General features: G+C 34.9%; 1 protein-coding gene across 2 annotated transcripts in view; it reads left to right on the top strand.

Annotated features, from left to right (window-relative positions):
* The window catches only part of LOC113229599 (lysine-specific demethylase 3A-like), a 221191-nt gene that overhangs the window by 80658 nt on the left and 115824 nt on the right, over positions 1-24709 (top strand). For both annotated transcript variants that reach the window (XM_026463254.1, XM_026463253.1), the window contains exons 4-6: positions 2802-3023; positions 8164-8248; positions 12865-12932. In XM_026463254.1, coding sequence (XP_026319039.1) covers positions 2802-3023; positions 8164-8248; positions 12865-12932 — 375 coding nt within the window. The remainder of the gene's footprint in view (positions 1-2801; positions 3024-8163; positions 8249-12864; positions 12933-24709) is intronic.

The following is a 24709-nucleotide window of genomic DNA, read 5'->3' as shown; positions in this document are numbered from 1 at the left end:
GGAAATTGAATGAGAGGGCTGAATGTGTGCCAGCCGTAATGGCTTCCCTGTTAACGACCACGGCTCGTCGACTCACATAACACTAGATAAATAATATAATGATGAAACATACGTTTAGAACCTTAAAAGTTTAGTTGAATAAATATTGAAATCATCTTAAATGTGGCTGTACCAAAAGAGTGTGAGAGAGTACATGTAAAGAAATAAAATAAAGTTTTAGGCTAGCAAACAACTGTTAAATTTGAAACATGTTAAAAACATATATATTTCAATAGAGAGCTACAATTAGACATGGTAGTGATTGCCTTTGTATTGCTGCTTACAATCAAAAAATTTTCTATTGTTCCACTACAACTAAAATAGAATATATGGGTAGATTGTATGTCTACAGCATAAAAATATTTGTTTAAACGAAGGTGCAATTAAATGAAATTAATGGTAGAGGCTTGAATGTATGTCAACCGTAATAGCTTCCCGGTTGCCAGACTCACTTCAATTAGGGCTAGACAGTACCCTTTGCTCCATTGACGTAACTTCTTTGTTATGAGGAACTATAGCTTCGGACTTGCGTAATCTTATTTAATGACGGAGTTAGTTGCCAGTCATTCCTTGCAATTGCCAAATGGTGATTCTGGCTAGTTATCCGAAGTAGATCTTGGCTTCCAATAATAATGGAACGCTTTTTTCTCTAGTTTTGGCTTCCTGTGTCAAATTAATATAATACGATTATGATACCAATTGAAAATTTGACATAATTTGATGTCAGTTTTTTAATATTGTTAAGCAGGTTGGCAAGCAACGAAAATGCCTGAATATGACGAAATTACCAGCATTTAGCGAACGTACAACACCACCGTCATCAAAAACAAAACTAATCCCTCTCTCAATTCATTTACCGCGACGATTATTAATCACCGAGCCATAATCCTCCCAAACATAGTATTCGTCATCTACGAACAGAAACATAACTTGTAGCAATCGTTGAGTATTAGTTGCGTAACCTCAAAGACTTGCTGAATCAGTCTCATCTGAGCGTGACTCGTACACAAACAGAGAGAAAACGTTCTGGCCGTGAAATGTTAAGGGCATGGTATCGATTTCAGTCGAGGTTATTCTGTTGTTCGTCTTAAAATTGTTCTCGAATACAGTTTGTAACTTTAATTTACCTACGGGTAATTTGCATTGCAATGTCTTTCACAGTATTATGTTTAAAAGCGGAATAGTTACTTCTACGTCACGTGATTCAAATTCATGTCGTGGTAAATTAGGTAAAAAGTTTCATAATTTTGGTATTGGTTTTGATAAAATTGTATGTGATTCAGTTTGACTGAATTTTGTCGAAATAGTCTGCGATACTCAGGTTCATCCTTTGACTACTTACACTATGTGAGAATTTTTCATAAAGGAAAGAGCGCAAAAGCTTAATATCCCTCTTGGAATAGTTTTTTTTCCTTTTTTTTATTTATTGTAGCTTAAAGAATCTGCAGCGTATTCGGATTGGTGTATTTTGGATTTGCAGGTGGCAATATTGATTTAGCTCAAAACGTTTGAAGATTTTGATACAAATTATCTTCAACAATTTTTAATTGACTGCCTATTACAATTTATATTGTTATCTCTATTGGTTATATTGTTAGCTCTAATAAACAAAATATCTACACAGAAAGGTGTAACATGGAAGTTACTGATAACTGTCATTGGCATTATCGTAAAGTAATGCCTGGTTGTACGTAAAAGCACATGAGCAAACAGATTCCACACACACTGACCCTGAACGGGCCAACGTCAGTTAGCAAACTGCTATCTATAGATAGATACTTGTATAATGGCTAGGGGGAGATGAACGGGGGGACGAGTTCAACGCACCGGATACGTCTGTCGCCGACCACAGGCCTCTATGGCTGTATGCAAGCGTTCAGGTGTGAGTTCCACCTCCTTTGTGTGCGAGTGCAATGTAACATTGACATAAATACTCCTTCGCTGTGTGCGCTGCACTCTACATGTTACATAAGCACAACTAGTTCCTATATACGGTAAAATTATTACTACACTTAGCACTACGTACGTGGGCAACTTGTGTTAATGTTTGATCTGTGTAGGCATTTGATAATCTAGTATGCAAATCAACTTCATAATAGGAATAGGGTCGTGAAAACGGATATGTTTATAAATACATGTTGTGTTATTACTGTATTAGCAACCATTCCTTGTTAATTATGATTACAATAACATCATGTTGCACGAGCGGCTTCGATAATATTTCATGCTCGTTCGCGTTTTTAATGAAAGAGCAAGGTTGTTTATTCCACGCGTGTTCTAATGATATTACACGTTTTTCCCACCTTATCGTTAGTTCTGTGAATGGCAAACAAACCTTCAGCTAGGCGGTGTGTAACTACTTAATTTGTAAGTTTTTTACACAGGTCAAAAAACTAATCTGAACTTTTTTATCTGCTGTCGATTTTTTCATTTAGAAATGCGTTCGAAGACTGTTTGTTTTGTTTGAAAGTTTTATTACTTTCACTGCACCTTTTTCAATCAATTCTCAATTTACTCTATAATTTTATAGAAATTGAGCGATGTTTCAAATAGAACATGAAATTAATTTTAAAAGTTTTAAGCCGAATTGCTGCTAAATTAATTTTTGTATTTCGTAACGAACTAACGTTTGTACAAAGGTTTTTCTTATATTAGTAAATTCATGTTTCGAATACGTTCTGGTATTACTTGTTAAATGTTTGGGTTCGGTAAAGTAAGCTAAGTCAATTTTCATTACTTTTAATTTTTGGTCTGTTTCGCAGGAATGGGACGGGCGTTTAGGGGGTGCAGAAGCTGGGATCGATCCAGCTACGCTATCAGCTTTATCCACTGAGGCATCTGAATGGCGAACTACACAGGATGGGCAGCGGATTCTGACCACAACCCCCTCAGTACTGGGGGGATGCCGTGCTCAAGTGTACAGGGCAGCCGGAGCCACGCAGTGGTACACCGCTGTTATCGTCGGTGTCAACGAACATACTGGCGTACGTATAGTTTTTCTGACTACTAACAACTATACTATAATACTATAATATAAACTATATTAGTTACGTTAGCGGTGCATTAGTAGTATGACCATTCGATAATACTATTCTAGACAGGAGAGAAAGAAGTATGTCAAGGTAAGAAGCCTCTTTCTGCAGCCAGTAGACATCTATTAGTGCATTTATACGCCTATAGTGTATTTGTGTGTGTATTGTATATTGCAGGTTTTCGCTTCGTTGTAAGATACCGTTTACACTATCAAATAGAAATGAAACACACAATCACCATTCATGGTCTCAACAAAATCTTACACAATCTAGAAAGTTGTATACGGGTAGGGAAATTTTACATTTACCCATAGAACAGGAATTCAACTTCTCCAAATGCTTTCGAGGCAGTTGTAAAAGAAATCTAAAAATTATTTTTAAAAAAATACCCTACTGCAAACATATTTAGCTGGAAAGATAAAAAAATATTCACAGCTCACTATTTTGATTAATTTGTATAGCCTATGACACTCCCACAATCAAGACGAACCTAACGACACCTCATATGTCAAATTCCATCTAGCCGTTTAGGCTGTAGAGCGCGAAAAATAAACGGACGTACATACATACTTACACTTGAAAAACATAAACCTCCCGCAGTCGTATAATTAAAGTGCATTCTTACCGTCGACATAGTTGATATAAGGACAAGACAAAGATACTATAATGCTTTTGTCTAGGTACAATATTAACTGGTGTTAATCCACTAGAGACCATTAATAACAACAACAATAGGATTAAGTGCCGGGTATGTTTTTATAAATACTTGCAGTGGGCGGTACTTCAAACAAATTACTTTCTTTTTTTCTTTAGTCTGATAATATTTGCAAATTTAAAATATAGTAATTTTTTCATCAGTATACGATTTATGATTTAACTTAAACTTAAAATTTGACGTATATTTTATGATTTGATCTATAAGTAATGTAAGATTTCACATCTGAAACTTTCAAAACAAACGAACTCTAAATTTAAAATGATTCTTTAAATTTGCTATCTAATAATACACAAAATCATGAAAATATGTCTGGTATTACGTCGTAGTACAAAACAACATGACATCGGAATATCTCCTTTATAATAAGATAATCTTTTTTAGGATATAGTTTATTACAACTATTGTTTATATTCAAGTGGAAACACTCCAGGTAACGTTGAACCAGCTGTACATAAGTAGACCATAATTTCGATCTCGCACTCAACAATACAAAATAGACATTACAATGGCAATTTCAAATGAATAAACAAATTTTGCAAAACATTCGAAGGGTTGCAAGGCCAACAATTATTACACAATGGATGACTGACGATGAATAGGTGCCATCAATTGTTACGCAATTTTACGTGACCATGATCCCATTATCACCTTCTCTATTCATAAAGCGGATACGTTCACCACAACTCCATAGTAATGTGTCAAGAATGCTTAGTCATCCGTTACATAAAAACCACAAGAATATAGACTATGTATGTATATGGCGATAAATATGGGAAGGAGGTAGATCATATTTACAGTGTCATAGCTAACCTGTGATCATATTTATAATTCGATCTAACGTTCTCTTCATAGAATTAATCTAATTATAATTTATTAGTAGCTTCAGGGAACTTATAAAAGCTTATAAAGTTTAGGGGCGTAACTGTAAAGAGTTGTGCTAGATAATCTTGAACCGGGAAGTTCTGGATGAAACCAGTTTGGTTTATTGAACGCGATGGCATCCAAGCCGCTTTTATAAGGTACAGGTACACCTTGCATAATGCGTATATTCGTACAAGGAAACCTGTAAGTGAAACACGCAGCGTAGGCTAGGCCCGTAAATGCCTAAAAGGAATCAACTTCCCACCTGTCGTAAGGTTTTATTAATTGCGCCCTAATAGGGATAATAGTCACGTCGATTTATGTATATGGAACCAGTTTGATTGTGGAGACTGGTTAGACTGGATTTTATTGTATATTTTACGAGTTGATATTGATTCAGGTTTCGACAGCTTGCATTTAATTGGTATGTTGATACCCAGATACACAGCTGGTTTTTTTTTTTTCAGTACTCCATATTTATTTTTAAGACATTTTTATTTTAAATTCGAAGTACTATGCCTACGTAATATGAAATTTCTAGCACTTTCAAATTCTATTTCATTGGTAAATTCCTTTTAACAAGGTTCAAGCTCTGTATATTAATGTTAAACACAACAATGTTTCAATAATGGGTTGCTATACCCCTTTGTAGTGGGTGGGAGTGGATCCCCCTGTTCACCCTTTCCAACTTAACTAAACAAACTTTGTTGTTTTGCTTTATTGAAACACTTTATTGTTTTTCTTTCATCTCCTTTGAGGACGGTATGTATCGAAACTCGAATAAGTTTTTAAAGAATTTGTTCGGAGGCTAGGTGTCGTTAAAAGTTTCTTGTTTTCTTTATTCAGTTCATGCCATACTTGTGCAGTTTAAGTTTATAATGCTTTTAGTTTGGTAAAGTTGAAAACTATTCTGGAAAGACTCATAAATTTTGTTTATGTTTTTTATTTCTTTTTTAAGACATTCGTCTGCCTTGAAGTTAAGTAACGTCATTTTTTTTTTTTTTATAATTTATCGGTAATATGGTTTAATGATCTATTACAACCTTTATTTTGTAAGTTGGATCTGTTTGACATTGATTTGTTAACAAATGGTGATTTTATTTTGACCTTTTAACGTGTCTGAACTCTGAATAATTGCAGTACCTATCAAATTTTTTAAATTACCAAGCACTTTCATCTATCTGGAACTCTTCAGTAATTACAGTTAAAAAGTTGAGACAAAAACAAATTTATACTTGGAATCAGCGAGTGGAAAAGTTGCTGAGTTTCGTATTACCGTCCAAGACGTCAAAGTTTTGAGTAACCCCCCATCACCCTCCCTGGTTTCGCTAGTAACTTCGTAAAAGTTCTTTGTTTCTAGCGAGTTGGTTCAGAAGTTGTTCGTTGCCGACGACATGTTTATCGACGAGCGTATGCTGCGTAATAGGCGTTAAACAACTTTTTCTGTTGATTCTATAAATAAACTAACTGCTGAGTAAAGGAAATGCGATATTTAGTAATGCCAATGTAAAAGTTTCTCATTTGCTGTCGGGGTGTTTGATTAGCAATGTTCGTTTGCCAAACTTTGTTTAGAATATGACCCAACAGAGTAGGTTTAACTACATTTGAAATATACTATACACACTATACACAGGCTCGTATCGTATCATCTCCTTTTTAGCAATTTAGTACTTTACGATTACTGTAGTCTACCCCTGCTTAACCTTTAAAGTATTTTAGTGGCAACACTACGTGAAGTCGAGCCGTAGTGGGGAATTCGGATTGGTTGAAAATTCTTTAGCGAAGTCATGACCAGAAAGAAATTATTTAGATCAATTTAAATTCCCATCCATTCCAATTTAGTTTCCCTGTTTTTAACCAACTTCAAAAAAGAAGGGGATTCTTAATTCGACGCATGTTTTTTTTGTATGTATGTTACGCGATAACTCCGATTGTGAACCGATTATGATGATTCTTTTTTTGTAGTGGTCCCATTTAAAGACCACCCTTAGGGTCGTATTCTAGAACTCTACTATGCTCAAGTCAGGATTTGAGTATGGTTTAAAGCACTCGAAATCATACTCAAGTCCTTGCCACTAGGGTCGTATTTCCAGTGCTTGAAATCATACTCAGATCCTGACATGAGCATTGAGTAGAGTTATGGAATACGACCCTTAGAGTTGGAAGATTTAAGAAAATATTCCAACTCTAAGGGTGGTAAACTAGGGGAGGATCCGGTTTCGCGCACTTTCCGGTAACCGATTTCAATAGAACTTGGCAAATAGATGTAATTGCAAGAACTGCCTCCGTGGCCGAACGGTTACCATGCCGGACTGCCACGCAGAGGTCCCACGTTCGATTCCCGGGCCGGGAGAAATAGTTGTATGGCCTACAATTATTTCTCTCGTGAGTTTGGGTGTAATTTGTGGCTGTCTATGTGTGTGTCCATGGCACCCGCGACACAGGGTTTTCCCTAGTGCGGGGCTATGTTGAGTGTGTGCGTTATTTAAAAAAAAAAAAAAAAAAAAAAAAAAAACTTTTAAGGTCGGTTGTTTTAGTACTCTCTACTGAGATTATTTAACACGTGGATTTCGAAAACATTCCAAAGATCTAAACTCCCAAACTCTTCTTATTCCTATGATCCTCACTACACGTGAAGGTACGTACTAATGGTACTAACACTGTATAAGTTGTACCAGTACAACGGTCGTGGTGATTACCTGTCCAGTCACAGCCAGAAACATTTCACAAGTTGATTGATGTGTTAAAATGCACGTGTTCTTATAATATTTGTAACATTACGTTTTTGGTGCGATCCAACATAAAACAGATAGGCCTCTCTCTGTTTATGGGTAGCAACGCCGTGTGAAAATTTAGATGGGAATTTCTAGAATTCTGTTTATACCTATACATACGTTACGAATATTAAACATATGAAGACATAGAGTAAACTCTGTAAATGAGGATGAGAATTTATTTATTATTGTGAAAGGATTTTTAAAGGGAAAGTGGAATATTTATGTATAGATACGCACCAAAATTCAGCAGTCGTTACAAATATTTTCATGTTTTATATAAGTAGTCTTGTTTATCGTTTTATTTTTAGATTGAAATTCTAAATTTGAATATATTTGTTTGTAACGCCTCTTCTTTGATTTGTCATTGTTTTGTATGTTCTTCATGCTCGTGCGCATCGTGTACTTTGTTTCTGTTTTGTAAATAAACCGTAGGCACATTTTCGCTTATTCCGCGTTAGCGGCCGAACACCATTTTTACAGTTCGCTGTAGGTAGTGTATGTATGTGAATTATTTTGTAACATAGATAACTATTTATTTTGTATAACGCTTGAGTTCAAAATTTTATGTTCTGGTCCATGAATAAATACTATTATTCTTAAATAAGTTATGTAGTTTCGCAGTGTTAAATACACTTGTTTCTACTTGTAATCAATTCTGTGTGTTGTTTTTGTATTACATAACCCTAAACCACGTTTTGCACTAATGAATGTATCTACGTTTGTTTTGCATTCGCAGGAGCTGACAGTGACCGATGACACTGTTTTGGAAGAGCACAGTGAAGATCCATCACTGGTGCAGATGAGACTCCTCGGTGATGGAGGTAATTATTAATCATTGAGATAAATGCATTTTATATATTTACAAATGCAGCACTAGGATTTATATTGCCTCTTTAGAATTTAAAAAAAAGTCGTAGAAAAATTGTAATGGATTTTTGTTTAATTTTGGGAGGAAATATGTTCAATTTTGAACCCACTTCAAAAAAGGATGAGGTTCTTAATTCGACTGTATTTTTTTTGTATGTATGTTATGTGATAACTCCGCCATTTGCGAACCGATTTTGATGATTCATTTTTGTTGGGAAGAGGGTACCTCAGTATTGGTCCCGTTTAAATTTGAAGAAAATATTCCACCACTGAAGGTGGCAAACTAGGGGATGAATCCGGTTTCGCGCACTTTCCAGTAATCGATTTCGATAAAACTTGGCAAATAGATGTATAGAGATTATGGAATAGGCAGATGTATATCAAACTATTATTTTACATGTAAATAATGATATTAGTAGCAGTAGCGCTCCTTAGGAAAGACTTCGTCCAGAGAGGTACTGCTACCTTACCTATTACTGCCGCCAAGCAGTAATATCAGTATTACTAAGTTTCGGTTTTGAAGGGTAAGGGTGCTGGTGCACTTACAGGCACATAAGACTTGTCAACTTATGTCTCAGGGTGACAGGCGCCCTGGCGGTGACCCTCAGTTCTTTGCGATTTAAAGCTCTGAGTGGCACTGCAACTATTACGGACAGGCGTGTCGCTTACCACCAGGCGCACGATTTCTTCGTTCCGTCACTTGGTATCATAAAAAATATAAATGATAACATATTTATAAATCATATATTCACTTTCATCTTTAAAAAATATGTTGTAATGCTTATTTTAAACGAGAAAGTCGATTATTTTCGTGTATTTGTTCAAAAATTTTGGAGCCCGAAAATTTTTTTGTCGGGAGTTCGCTATTCAAGCTCCCATCCATATTCATTTAATTTTAAAATACGTTTAATATTCCATTAGCAAGTTTTTCGATGGCAAAGTAGAATAACAACGATCGCCAGAGGGTGCTTCTGTCTAGAAAATTAATTGATGTCTTATTTAGCCACCGACTTTTTAGAAGAGTTTGTGATTTAATATTTAACTTCGGAAGTAAAACATTTTAAAATGCTTTCCACGTTTTGGTTCTTAAAATGTCGCAGAATAAAAGTATTAAAAAAAATTGTAATATGAAAAAAGAGGGTCGGAATTAGAAACCGTTGTGTGTCATTTAAGTGATACATACATATCCCGGTGTGTCATACAGCATATTTTATAGCCTCTAGCTCATTGAAATTTGTTATAAAACATAGTTCTTTAGTCTGGAGCGCTGCTTTATATATATATAAGATATATATAGCAGCACTCGAAAGAGGCTTTATAATCACCTAGTATTTTCACAATTTTTTAGTCGATAACAAGGTTTTGTTCGAATTATATTATAATAAAAAGGTAACTATGTAAGTACGACACTTCAATTACATTGTTCTCATAACAAGGCGTTTTTTTAGAAAAAAAAAACTATTATAGTTTGACCTCCTTAATTGAAAGCATAGAAAGCGAGGAAGTTTAAATGTCACGTCAATTTATTATTGTCCATTTCTTGACTTTCCACTCCCGAATAGTCGGGAGAATCTCTATGACCGTAAACGTTTGAAAGAGATTATAAAATAGAATGTACAATTTTTTGTGTCGCTATTGTTCATTTGTGTTGACTGAGCTTAATCACATGATTCCATTTCGACAGCAATAATTCAACTTCAATTCAAAGAGCTATTAGAATGCAGTCAGCAAGACGGCATACCGGCAGATAGTCTGTCGGTAGTCGTGATTAAGTTTTTTTATATGAAACAATAAGTACGCATTTGACCTTTGACCATCTCACCTGACGGAAAGTGACGAAGAGATCGACGATGGAGCTTGTATAATCACACACCTAAATAATGCCTATTCACTCTCGTCTTGAAAAGGTCCAAGTTATAGCGTTATAGCAGTCTGTACGCAGGGAATTCCACTTAATAATTGTTTGCCATATAAATGTAGAAGCGCAACGCTTCGTGCTAATACTACATCCAAACTGTTTGCCAACTGCATCATTCTTGCAGTTTTGTAGTTTACGTGCAGTAAAAATAGGGCTGGTGTAACTACACTTATTGTCATATAATTTTAGTAGCAGCACAGCTCCTCGTGAAAGAGTTCGGACAGGGAAGTACTGCCACCTTACCTATTTCTTCCGCCAAGCAGTATTGTGAGCATTACTGCGTTCCGGTTGTTAACAGTAAGGGTGCTGGTGAAATGACAGGCGCAGTGCTCCTCAGATCTTTGCGATTTGAACCACTCAGCGGGCATTGCAACTGTTATTGGTAAGCGTGTAACTTACAACCAGGCACACAACTTGTTCGTCCCGTCACTTGATATTATGAAAATAAATAAAAAGAAGTAAGTTTAGTCTATCTTTTTAAAGATGGAGTTAAATGACAGTTTATCGCGCTAAAGTGTTGCCCGCTTGCAAGCAGTTAGTGATTGTAGTCGATATTATATAAATAATATCGACAATCGACTAGATGTTGGTCACGCTTATGCAATAAATGGCGAACTTGTTTCATTTGAATCGTCATTGGCCCATTATTCGTCCAACTGCCGGGCACATGTCACTTGAATTGTCAATTTTTGTAAGTTAATACACTGCATTTGGAACTATGTTTATAAAAAATATAGAGAGGAGACATATTTTCAAGTTTTTTATTTAAATTTAATATGAATAGGTATACTCAAATCCGCTTTTTCTTGTTAAAATGTATATGAATAAAAATTGATTTCGATACTAGTAGACCAACTGTCAAAATAAGAATGAAGAAGTCAAGTACGCAATTATTAATCATTAGAACGTCGTATTATTATATTTATATATTTTTATTATATTTTGACAAAATTTTACCTTCTTTCACAATCTATCGATAAAAATGTTGGCAGCGATTAAAATACATACCTATTTAAAATTTCGTGAAAACTGGCAACCCTGTCATGTCATTTTACTTTGTTCAAAAAAGACACACTATAATTATCTGTGTTATTGCCTACTTATATCTCAATCTACAACTTTGACGTAACCTAGGACGTTAAAGTTTCTTTTTATCTCATACAAAATATTTTAATTTATTTATACACAGTATAAATGACATAATATTACACAAGTACGTTAAATATAGACAAATGACTAGACAAGTATTTACTAACTTAAGCATAATTGGATGTAGGAAGCCATAAAACAGTTAGAGGTGTTATTAAATCCATTGCTTGCGTTTCTACATGTTACTCGTTAAGTAATAACTGAGGCGTTTAGTTCTTGCAGAAATGCCATCGTTTGTTGTCGTAAAAGGAAATTTAAATTAGAACTCCAAAAACGGAAACTATTAACACCTACTTGATTTAATAACATTGGTTTATCTCATTTTATAGATTAATGCATTTAAAATAGATTTCAAGGTAGGCGACAGTTAAATGTCAGTCATAGGAAATAGAATTGACCTGGTTACTAATATAAACAGAAACACAGTAACACTTAGGCAATGCAAATTCGGACCATATTTGATAATACGGATTTTTTTTTTCGGAAAACTATGAGAATTCAATAGATTCGCGATTTACACTACTTCGTAACTGTCAAAAAAAATTTGACAAACGTAAGTGTTTAGACGTAATATAATTTTCAAATTTAAAAATTTAAATTAATCTTTAGAATGGTAGAACGTCAATAGATTCATCGTTTACCAGCTGAGCATTTTGTTGCACAGAATTCCAAAATTCTATTTGCGAAAGTGTGAATAAAAATATTTAAAAAAAATAAGATTTGATTTTAAAATTCGCATTCAAAATCTAGTAAAATACCAAAAAATCCGGACTTTTTGAATTATGAATTATCAAGATTACATTCCTTTGAAACACTTACTGTTTATTTTAGGTATTTTTATTGATACTGAGAATTATAATAATAATAATAATAGCAACAACGTGCCAGACAATCGTACCAATTACCTTGTCTCAAACTAGAGAATTGCTTGTACGAGTGCTATGAATACCATAGCAACGGATTTCACTCCGGGGCTCTACCCAGAACGAACTAAAACCAGTTTAGAAAAAGATAATTTTTGTAATTGTACTGCACCCGTAATTCTATCTCGTAAGTGCTATTTCAGACCAAGAAGTCTTTTGTAGGGTAAATGATAATTCCAAATACAAAATAGGATTTTTGTCTAGATTTTAATTGGGTATTCTTAGAAAGCTTTTGATATTATATGTCTGACCTACTTCAACAATCAAGTTTTTCAAATACTAGTTTGTATAAAGAGTAACCAAAAGGTTAACATGTAATACTAGGAATAACATCCGAGTGGCGACCGCGTACCGGAAAACGCAGTGGGCTAACCACCCAAAAGTTGGACCGACAACCTGGTGATGGTTGCGGGAATCGTTGTGATCTTTGGGGGATGCCTATTACCAGTAGTGGACATTATTCGGCTGAAATGATGATAATGATACAATGGACGAGATTGGATCTCCGCGACAGGGTATTCAAAATACAGTGAAGTTGTTCTTTTTAATTGTTTGTTAAGTAAGTTTACTTCTTTCACAGTAATCGAATCCATCATGAGAGGAGAAGTGGTTGGAGTTATGCCGAGAAGGTCGCGGTCCAATCTTCAAGTAAGTCTTTTTTCTATTTTCTTCTCTCCACACGTTGATCCGATTTTATACACGATTTCAGTGGGTGTAATTTTATTTAATAAGCAAATATTAGTAGAACAACTGTTTTTGGTTACTTTATTTATTATTGCAGTTACATTTGTTTGAGTTATTTTGAGGCGAGTGCTATTATACGAGTATACACTAACTTAACCAGTTTTAAAATGACACGTGCTTAAAAATGTGTGACTTTTCATACTAAATTAACCCGACTTTGGACTTGAATATTTTGAAAAAAACCATCATTATAGGGAACAAAAATAAATTTAATAAAAAGACACAGAAGGAAAGTACTGCCACCTTACCTATTTGTGCCGCCAAATAATAATGGGAGCATTACTGCGTTCCGGTTTGAAGGGTAAGGGTGCTGGTGAAATTACAGGCACAGTGGACTTGTCAACTTATGTCTCAAGGTGACGGGCGCAGTGGCAGTGCCCCTCAGATGTTTGCGATTTAAAGGTCTGAGTGGCACTGCAACAGGCTTGTAGCCTACCATCAATCGCACGACTCGTCCGTCCCGTCACTTCATATTATAAATAAGGCACAGGGTGGGAGACGCCTTAATAGTACTACTGTACTATTAAGGCCGTATATTAAAAAAAAATAATTAAGATGAATTTCATAAAGATGACTGCTTGATAGAGTATAGATACTTTAAATTGTTTTACATTTGTATTCTTGATAAGTAGGTCCACAAATATAAATTTAAATAATAGAAAAAACAACATCCAGCTTCAAAGCCTCAGTTTATTGCTAAAACTTGTACTGTATTTTTACATTTAGTAGTCTGTTTTTTTTTCTTTTCTTAGCCCCGCGCTGGGAAACCCAGTATCACGGGTGCCATGGACACACACATAGATAACCACAAATTGCACTCACGAGATAAATAAATGTAGGCCATAGAAATATTGCATCCGGCCCGGGACTCGAACCCGGGACCACTGCGTGGCACTCCAGCATGGTAAACGTTTGGCCACCGAGGCATTTCGGTGAGTGGTTGATAACTGGTAGAGATAGAAAATGGGACCATATTATCACGAACTAATTTTCAAACCAATAATAGATTTGATAACTCCAAATGAAATGGATCCAATTTATATTACTTGTCAAAGAAGCAGCGGAGGCGAACGTTTATTTCCATTGATGGCCCCTCTTAGGCATTTTTAATGCGTGTCATGTCTTCGTCTGGTCTATTTTTGCATGGTCGCGACGTGAAGTGACTCATGAGCTTGTTTTAGACGTATCCTGCGAATATGCCATGCTAAATGTAGCTAAATGGCTAATTAGGTACGAGCGATAGTCTTTCAGGTATAGTAGATTTTACAGTTAAATAAATAAATAAATAAATAAATAACGCACACACTCAACATAGCCCCGCACTAGGGAAACCCTGTGTCGCGGGTACCATGGACACACACATAGACAACCACAAATTACACCCAAACTCACGAGAGAAATAAATGTAAGCCATACAAACATTTCTCCCGGCCCGGGAATCGAACCTGGGACCTCTGCGTGGCAGTCCGGCATGGTAACCGTTCGGCCACGGAGGCAGTTTTATGGTAAATACTAATAAATAGATCAAACATTATGCGTGGCTGCTAACAAATGGGCTGCATGTCTACAGTTAATACGTGCAGTCATGATCAATTGCATTCAATCGTAGTTTCAACTACAAGCGTCGACTACAGTCCTATTTACGACGATAAGCTCTAATCTAAACTTCATAGTTTAGCCCACTGGCGCAAAGTAGCCCGTCTGTCGGTTTTCTAACTGAATATATTTCGGTGAGTGTGCCCACTAGCTCCAACAGCTCATCCCGCCCGCCCCCTTTTCCATCGGACATCATGACATCACATCCAGATGTAGAGCGGTATATCATCCTTACTTGCATCCTTACTTGGTCGATATTCCCTTCAGGGGTACTAAGCGCTTTTCATCATCTTTTGTTATGCGCACAGCCCAGGAAATACATTTACCTATTTCTGCTACCAAACAGAAATGTGATCATTACTGCCTTTTGAAGTGTGAGGGTGCTGGTGAAATTACAGGCATATGGGACTTGTTAACTTACGTCTCATGGTGACGGGCGCAGTGGCAGTACCCCTCAGATTTAAAGCTCTGAGTGGCACTGAAACTGTTATGGACAGCCGTATCGTTTACCACCAGGCACATGACTTGTTCGTTCCGTCACATGATATTATAAAAAAAATAAGATCTGTTTCTGTGCCATAAATTGCAACCAAAATTTGTGGAAAGAAATAAATTTTAATATTATTATAAATGCGGGTAATGATTTCGTTGATCTTTAGCAAAGTACAAGCCTACTAAACTATATTGAAAACAAAAATAACCAGCAACAATACCTCCCTCCTTGTCATAAACAACGCATTTGGATTTTGGTAACTCTCTAAATATTGGTACCTAAAGGTTTTTGTTTCTGAAAAATGACAATTGCACTGATTTGGCTTAACAATAAAACTAGAACTAAATAAAATATAAAAAGCCGCTTATAGCAGGTTGTAGATCTCGTATCGCTGATTCCAGATTCGGGGACGCAATTATGCGTAACTAGCATTTGATTACGAGTCTCTATTTCGGTAATCTAGTCGCCAAATCAAATTCGCGTCAATGTCGTGGCAACCAAGTTAGCGTGATTTACGGGAGTCTATTGTTATTAATCCGTAGACAACATAAATTAATGCTTACTATGCAAAAATGAAACTCGTAGCCATTGAAATAACAAAGTCATAACCACAGGTCATAACGTTAAATCCCTCTCCTGTGAAAGGACAATTGCAAACTCCCTTATAAATTTTTGTTGACATAATTTTTATGCGTCTGTTTATGAAAAATATGTGAAAATATAGATTTGAAATTCGTGAACAAATTTTGTTTTGGGTTTACTATTCTGAGAAGTCAGCAATGAAAGATATTCCAGTTTGAAGTTTTGGAGGTTATAGGTTAGGTAATTGAATAAAATATGTTCGGTGTATTATTATATCACAATAAACTAGAGAAGCCTTAAAAAGAGTTAATAGAAGCTAAATGGTGCCGTGGGTTTGTGATGTGACGAAAGCTCAGAGGAAATTATTTTGTATACGGTATGGTCAAAAGGCATGTAGTTGAGCCATTACAAAAAAAACTGAGTTTATTATATATTAAAATTAATAACATACCGCTATTGTACTGGTGACCAAGATACAAATTATTTTTTGTGAAACGTGCCATCTATCCCTGATTTTGGGAACTTTTTTGTCAATTTTACCATTGTCTCGCGTGGCATTTTGAAGAAAAAATTATCGACTTTATTTTTTGTAGTGAAGTAGTTAAATCTTTTATTAGCTTATTACAAATCGGTCGAATCAGTACATTTGATATTACGTCAACTAAATGTGGACCATATCCATACATAAGCACTGAAATTCCTATTTTGACTCAACGTTAAGAAACTGATAGTTTTAGATGTCAGTCCGGTTACATACTAATTAATCATTAGAGGCTTTTTAAATATGATTTTTTTTTTCAGACCTAGATAGCCCGCTATTATAATTTGAAAAACCTAATGAATTTATTTTAATCAATCTTGTAATTAAGACATTTGAAGACGCTAACGAATACTTTTAACCATGATTTTGCCATTGTTCTTTGTACGATATGTCAATAAGTCAATTTCTTTGTTGCTAAAAATGTATATGACGTTGTTTATAATAAGTACGGCAGTATACACTAATTTATCAGTAAAAAAAACCTCTAAAATTGCCTTCTGTACAAATTATCCGGCCCGGAGCAGTACTACCTGCACCAGTGAACTCATTTGAATATTGGAAGTTAAACTAAGTTCAGCCGGCATTGTTTTAAACTAACGTTAATCACAACGGTTGAGTTCGACTTGAGTTCGTGACTGTACAAGTGAACCGTATGTTTTGATAATTAGATATGCAAATTTGCTTTGTAGAAGTATGCTAGGCAGAGTTGGATACTGTATATTTTAGAAGGTGAACAGCAGCTGTTATTACAACAACTCGCTTTTATCCGTGAACTTCTTGACATACGGCAAGAAACTTGCGTGGTAATCAATAACAACTTAGTCCCTTTACGGTTCATAGTTCGATACACTATAATTATGTAATTGCGTTTATCCAAACCTTACCATTTATTTACAGTAAGGCGAGATGTGCCGAGTCACCAGACACAGAAACACACAAACAGACAAACAAAAACAGTTTTCAATTACCTAGCTTCAAATTAGACATTTGTCTGTAATTATGCAGCCTATTGAAAGCTGTCAGATTACTGTAGCACTAAAACTTCATAAGTACTAAGGGTTAGTAGTTTATTATTATTATTATTATTATTAATAACAAACTAATAACCAAACACAAAGAAAAATTACTTGTACCCAACTGGACTGGAACTAGCGTCTATTGCCTCAACGTGGCTACCGTTCTTACCAATTGAGCTACTGATCAAGCTAGCAGACGTTTTAAATTTCTCTGTGTGCATATAGGAGTTAATTTCTATCGCTCGTTTTTGTCAAATAGTCATTTCTATGACGTCACTCTCCCCCTTTGTCCACCCTATTCTGTATACGAAAATGTAATTGGGACGTCTCGTATATAAAATTGTATTTAGCGTTAAAACAAATTAAAGGTGATATTGAATAAACAGTATACGTTTTTCCTTTTCCTTACCAGGTGTGGTAGTCTATCTACCACACCTGGTCTCAAACTGGGTAATTATATTATTTGTGTACTTGAATTAACTCCGAGACACTATCCAGAACGCCTTAAAGGTTTTTGATACCAGGTTAGTTACACGGAATGTATGTAACAAGTTTATTTTAAATGTTTCCACGCGTACATAAATTTGAGATAAAGTCAATTAAATTTTATTTCAATCATTAAATAATTAATGATAATGGCGTGTGTACAACAGTTAATGGACACTAAATTTCCCTAACTAAAATAGTTTAATTAACACTTCTCTTGGGAGCATTTTACTGATTCCAGCAGAGCTAGCACGATAGGGCGCAACTTGCGCGAGAGCGACATAGGAGCGCGAGATATTGCTATTATCTATGGGAGTATAGCAGTATCTCGCGCTTTATGTCGCTCTATAGCAAATCACACCTTATCGTGCTAGTCCTACAGGTTATATGTATAATCCTGTTCTATGGCATTTTCATCTTTGAAAGCATTAATGACACGTTTTTTCAAATTGCATAGCAATAAAAATAGAATCGTTCTCATAAAAGATGAACAACCCTATCAAAATTTCTTGTGAAAGTCTAATATCCTAGAGTTCAGAACGTAATTAACGTAAATGTCATTTGTGATTTTGTAGTTAAAGCTGAATTTATAATTATCATTTTCAATGTTTACTTGTAGGATTTATTGATGTTTGCATAAATATAAACATGCTAGTTGAAGGAGAAATCTTTTGAATTTATTATACAGAACTTAATTTGTGAACTATGTATATAATTGCAAAAAAATGGTAAGTACCTATTTGTACAAATATGTGGCATCTGATAGGTTAAAAGGTAACACGATTGCGGGGCACGTTCTATTTATTCCGTGCACCCTTCTCTTATGTATCAAAGCGCTGAAGGCACAACCCTTTTTCTCCGCAAAATTTTAAGGATCGTACACTTTATTTGTTGAAAGTGGAAAGAAAATATTCTGAGAAAAATATTTTTGATGTGCGCAGATTTCGTACGCGATAAGAATAAGGAAGAAAACTTCGAAAATTGCTCACTGAGTAAACTTGCGAGGATTCAAAGGGGAGTAAGAACTCCTTTAATTTTTAAATCCTATTCCGTTCAAGGTTCATGGAATCTATTTAATGAAGATCTCTCCACGTGGAAGGTCAGCTAAATCCCGCCAGATGAAACTCGCCTTGAGTAACTAATTACACCCACATCGGGGAGAATGCAAATAAGGTTTCTATTATTAAATAACTGTAGAAGCATCGAGAGAGAACGTTCCAAGTCCTGATTTCTAGAAATTTCCGCTTTATCTCACACGATCCTACACGTGATGTGTTGTGTTAAACACATTTCAAATTAGATTAATTTTGAAAGCTTTCGAAATTAAATGTAAATTAATTTGGGTAGGTAATTCAAAAGTGGATCGCTTTCGTGAACATTGTACATTCTCGACGGTGTTGTCGAAAATCCTAATGTACAAGTACCAGTATTAGAAATAAGTGAATTAGTCAAATGATATGGATAACTAAAGGCACTTGAAAAGGAACATAAAGCGAAGACAAAGAAAAACCGTTCATTACGACGCAGTTGCTTATAACAGCCCCAGTGTGACACGTAACGCGTACAAGAACTCATAAGGATTACAGTCATGTACCCATTTTTAAAAGCTTCAAAGGAAAGCTGCAGCTCTTGCTAAACTGGCAGGTTTTAACAAGACCGCATGTCCCTGTTGTAGTGACTGAAGAGGTATTTTGATATTTAAGTATTTTATTATTATTGAACCTTATGTTTATTTTATGCTCCTAATATCTTAGTATACATTTTAACATAAAATTATGATAAGAATTATATTCGACTTCAGTACTAGAGAAGGAAAAAACTGTTTAAAACGTAAGCATTAAAACGTACTTTTTTTTAAATAAGCGTACTCATAAAGCATAAAGTCGCTTTTCACTTAAACTTTTTTTAGTTGAAGCTTATAAAATCGTTTAGAAAAACGTTTAGGCCAGTAAACTATGGTTAAAAAGCTTGCAATATTCTATTGACAGTGAAAAGCGAGAGGTAGGTGCCTAAAAGGTTTTATTTTTATTTATAACATTATTACTCACATTGAATCAGTCAATTTGTTTAGAAAACATAGACGGCGCGACTTGATACTTAGGCACGTTGTAAATTGTTGTACACGTAATTGTTGAATATTGAACTGAGCAACGCTTACAACTTAAAATTATAACCGTGTTTATATTAGAAAGCAAACCCTTTCAGTGCTTTTCGTTTAAACGCCCACTTTTATTTATAACAGGCTATAATATCTGTATCAAAATTTTAAAAATTTTTAATCAGCGTCTCCGTGATAATGATAAGTGAAGATTAGTTACTTACGTAGACGTTATTAAATACCAATTTAAAAAGTACACTTCTATTTTTATCTTAATTGATGAGGAGTGTATGAAAAATATTGTGTTGGAAATTGCGTGTCACTGGTCGTAAAGTGTACTGTCCGACGCATGGTTAGATTTAGTAGTGCATTATGAATGGAAGTCACGTACACGCGTGTAATGTCCGATAGAAATTTCGTATGCGGCTTATACAGCCGCCTATAACTTAGATCTACCCATGTGCAACTATCAACCTTATAGTAATGAGATTGGTAAATTAATGTTCTCAATTGAAAACGGTACTCGCCGGTTCCCCGTAAATGCGACCTTTATCATGAGCTTTTTAGCAATTACATTTCTAGCTCTATAAAGGAGTTGTAGATAGGACGAGGAATTTGCAATTAAGTTAACAGTGCTCTGGTGTAGTAAAATCTTTCAAGACCTCAAGTTTATATTCGACATCAAATTCACTTATTAATCATAAAAATAAACCTAGTCTATTTTGCGCACAACGTGTGACGTTCACAAACTGTTAATAACTAGTTCAATTTTGATTCAAGTGAATATTTGACGCAAATAAATTGCATAATGCGATTAATCCGAAAATTCTGCATCCAATTTGTGGAGGGGACCAACAGACTGCATAGCAATTGTCTGGTTTACCGACCCCATTCCGAGACACGAGAATCGAACACTCCCCATAAACAATTCATCTTGTCAAATTTACAAAAGTTTTTTTTTAATTTAGTAAAACAGCCATTTTGTATGTCTTTAGCTTATATAGTCATATTATATAGTCTATAGCTCTAGTTAGATTCTATCGATTCAAAAGTACGCTCAGTCAAATCATCTCTGCTTTTCTCTCTGACTGTGTTCTAATAACACCATCTCTTTCCTTTCGTGAGCGGAATACTAAAATGTAATACTAACACTGGTTTCCACGTCATCTGCCTTCGAGATTGTAAATGGGACTTTTGAAAGTGCACTTCGAAGTTGTTTCAGATTGCACTTGAATTTGCGATGCAGGTGTTCCGATATCTTGAAACTTTTAATTTTTAGTTTCTCTTTGACTACTGAATCGAATCATTTCATTCTCTATTAGTCTGCTAAGAGTTTTGTTTTTCCTATTCGATATTTTTGTAGTTGTGTTTTTATGTTTGTGTAATTGTTGATTCTGGATTCAAATGGAGTATTTTTAACTCATTGATCTTCAAACATCGACACAGTGTCATTAATTAAGATAAAAAAAAAACAAGAACTTGCGACGACTGAGCGTTAATAATAAAATACTGATGTTTGCTATGATAATTACCTCATTCACGTTACTTGGTACATATTTGCCTTTCTATTCTGTTTTGTTAACGCTATTATGTTAAATTAATTATGTACTTTATGTTTATCATTAGAATGTAATATGTCTATGACCTCCATTACATATCTTCATTCCATTCTTACTATGACTAACATTAGTTATTGTTTGTAATACTTATTACATTTTAACATTGTAGTAATTTATATTTCAGCTTAGCAATGAGATTAATGTCATCGAAGAATAAATTTTAATTACCCTATTATCTGTTCCCTCTTATTACTTTGATGTTGGGTTTCAGGGTTTTGGATTATAACAGACAGATGAATTATGTGGGGGTGGACCTGTGGGGTTATTAATTGAAAGTATTATATATCATGTATATTCTCATACAATATTTAACTTACAGTTTGACTTCTACAAATTGGTGTAAATTTAAATGGCATTAAGTTTGAGGTGAAGAGACTGGAAGCCTAAGACACAGATCTCTGATCTAGTTTAGGTTCCTAAATTGTAAAAAAAAGTTAAATTTTGCCACTTTGAAAATAAGTTTATTTAGTAGCAGTAGAGCTCGTGGTGAAAGAGTTCGTCCAGGGAAGTACTACCTTGCCTATTTCTGCCGCCAAGCAGTAATGTCAGCTTTACTGTGTTCCAGTTTTGATTGGTAAGGGTGCTGGTTAAATTACAGGCACATGGGACTTGTTAACTTACGTCTCAGGGTGACGTCGCAGTGGCAATGCCTTTCAGATCTTTGCAATTTAAAGCTCTGAGTGGCACTGTAACTGTTATGGATAGGCGTGTAGCTTACCATCAGGCGCACGACTTGTTCGTCCCCTCACTTGTTATAAAAAAAATGCGTCGTGTTTATATTTTACCTCCACATGTATGAATTTTATACTGTTATCAACACTAAGTCATATTTTCCTTGTATAGGTTTACGTCGTAAATGCCATTTTGTTTTATATAACTATCTCAATATCTTGAACATGCTTATTACATTTGTCATTTTCAAATATTTCATTACAACATGCAAATATTATTGCCTCGTTGTAAGATAGCATAGTCGGAGTAAGGAAGTCATTTGGCTACATTTGCAATATTTCAGTGAAACCATTTCATATTGGAGCATAGCCAAAAATAATCCGCCACCTTCGAAACAAATCGTATAAATTAATATTTAATACTCTAACGATAAACATTGGAGAAACTGTAAAATGAATAAAATGTTTAGATATGGTCACATAAACTTCACAATTATTAATGTAGTGAGCACCTGTAAAGCATCTACCACGAGTAGAACGCTGTAGATGAAGTAATAAAACATAAAGAGAGAACCTCACCCACTACATACATACTCTTACGAGTACTTACGTACATAATATTAATTAACCTACTTACCACTAAGATGGTCAAGATACTTTGTCCTTTTTCTTAATATTAATATAAATTCCTTCACACTCCCTTCTTCCAGTCGTATCAGTTCTGTGTATTATTCCATCTATAATATAGTAACGTATAGATTAAATAAAAGCGAAATCCTTATAAAACCTCAACCAAGAACTTTCACACGAAGTATCTTTACATCACGACTTTAAAAAATATCGAAAACTCATATCCGAAATATATGCTATGCAAATTAGAACTATCCGGAGCGAAGTCATCCAAAGAATGTGGAAAGCCGTTTCTGGTTCCCACATATCCCTGTCTGTCTGTGCACTCACTGAGAATCGATTCAAACTTTTTCTATTACTACGGAATTGGCTTCGGTTGTCATGTTTGTTTTTGTTCAATGCTTTATCCACTGTCATTCGTTTCGCTTTGACGGATGTTAAAAATCTAGGTTTCTTTTACCGTTTAACTCACATTAATCATTATATCGATACCTCCCGCTTAAGTTGTTTTAAGTCAAAATGCCATTTTTTGCTTTTTAACTTAAATATATCCTTTTTTATGTATATTATAGGTTCCATATTTAAAAGTAAACAAATCACTTAGTGTTATGTTTATTGATTTTCAAACATGGGACCTATAATGTACATAAAAAAGGATATATTATTAAAATTAAATAGCAAAATATGGTATTTTGACTTACAACAACTTACGTGGGAGGTATAGATATATTTTATTATACAATAATTTAAACTTTCGACGTAGTTTACAACATGAAAAAAACGAACACTACAGAGCTGTGGCGTGTGCTTTATTATTGTGTAGTTTACATGAGAATAACGATCTCGACCGCTGAAATTAATAATAATAAATCTAAATTACTTTGTTTCTACACCGATTTGGAATATCCCATGTCGCATTTATAATACATCACGTTTCCAACTAATCGCATTGTGAATAACGAAGTCGCTCTTAATATTACGTTTGATGTACTAGACGGTGAATCGTTAATCTAATTTTAGATTGAGTTTCTGTGCAAGTATTATTAGAGGACCATTTCATTCGTAGAATTCGTTTCGAGACAGATTTTAATTGAGCCGTAAACAATCTTAACTACACAATTCGTGTTGTAATTTGCTTTAAAAAAACTAAGATTTATTGTAAAAGACTAATAATAATAAAAGACTGTTACTATTTACAACCAATATGTACTTATTTACTTACGTCTCAATGAGAATTCATACTAGTAACACGCTTTGTTACTCCGTTAATGTTGTTACGCTAGTCGATTCGTTTACAAAGGGGATCCACTAAGTTGTAATCGGTAAAGTTTGGAACAACAGCGGCCGACTTTCCACCTCCACAGGAGTTAGTTAATGTTTCCGTGCACCGGGATATCGATCGCGACAAGTGCGGGATGCCGGGATTCGTCTGGCCCGGGTAACCGACCCCCTACTTCCTCCCACCGCCCGTCAAAAGGGTCCGCTTGAACGTGCCACTCACTACTTTGTTCTTGTTTTGTTTTGAAGGTTAATATTCGTTTCGACCTGAATGACAGGGAGTTGAATTTTGAATTGTAACTTTGTTAATTCGAAAACGTTTCTTCTTAATCACTTGTATCTCTTCATTTTTGACGACTGTTTCTAATAGTTATCGTCGTCTTGGTTTAATATTTGCGTTCGGTTTGTGTAGCGTATTTAAAGCTGCGTAAAAATTGGCAACATTAAACTGGTTTTCAAATGTACTAAAATGTGTGCCAAAACCGGAAAGTCATGATTAGCACACTATGATACACTTCATTACTGTGTCTATTTGTATGGGTACCTATTTAGACACGGTCTGCGTAGATGTTTTTAATTTTAATTACAGTGTTAATCACGCATAACCCCGTTTAAAGTTGAAAATTCTTGCAAATTGTAAATGCTACTGTAGGTATTTAGATTACAAAAAG

This window comes from Hyposmocoma kahamanoa, unplaced genomic scaffold (assembly GCF_003589595.1).
Source record: "Hyposmocoma kahamanoa isolate Upper Pololo Valley unplaced genomic scaffold, ASM358959v1 62, whole genome shotgun sequence".
Taxonomy (NCBI): domain Eukaryota; kingdom Metazoa; phylum Arthropoda; class Insecta; order Lepidoptera; family Cosmopterigidae; genus Hyposmocoma; species Hyposmocoma kahamanoa.
Note: the sequence above shows the minus strand (reverse complement) of the source record. Positions and strands in the feature narration are given on the sequence as shown.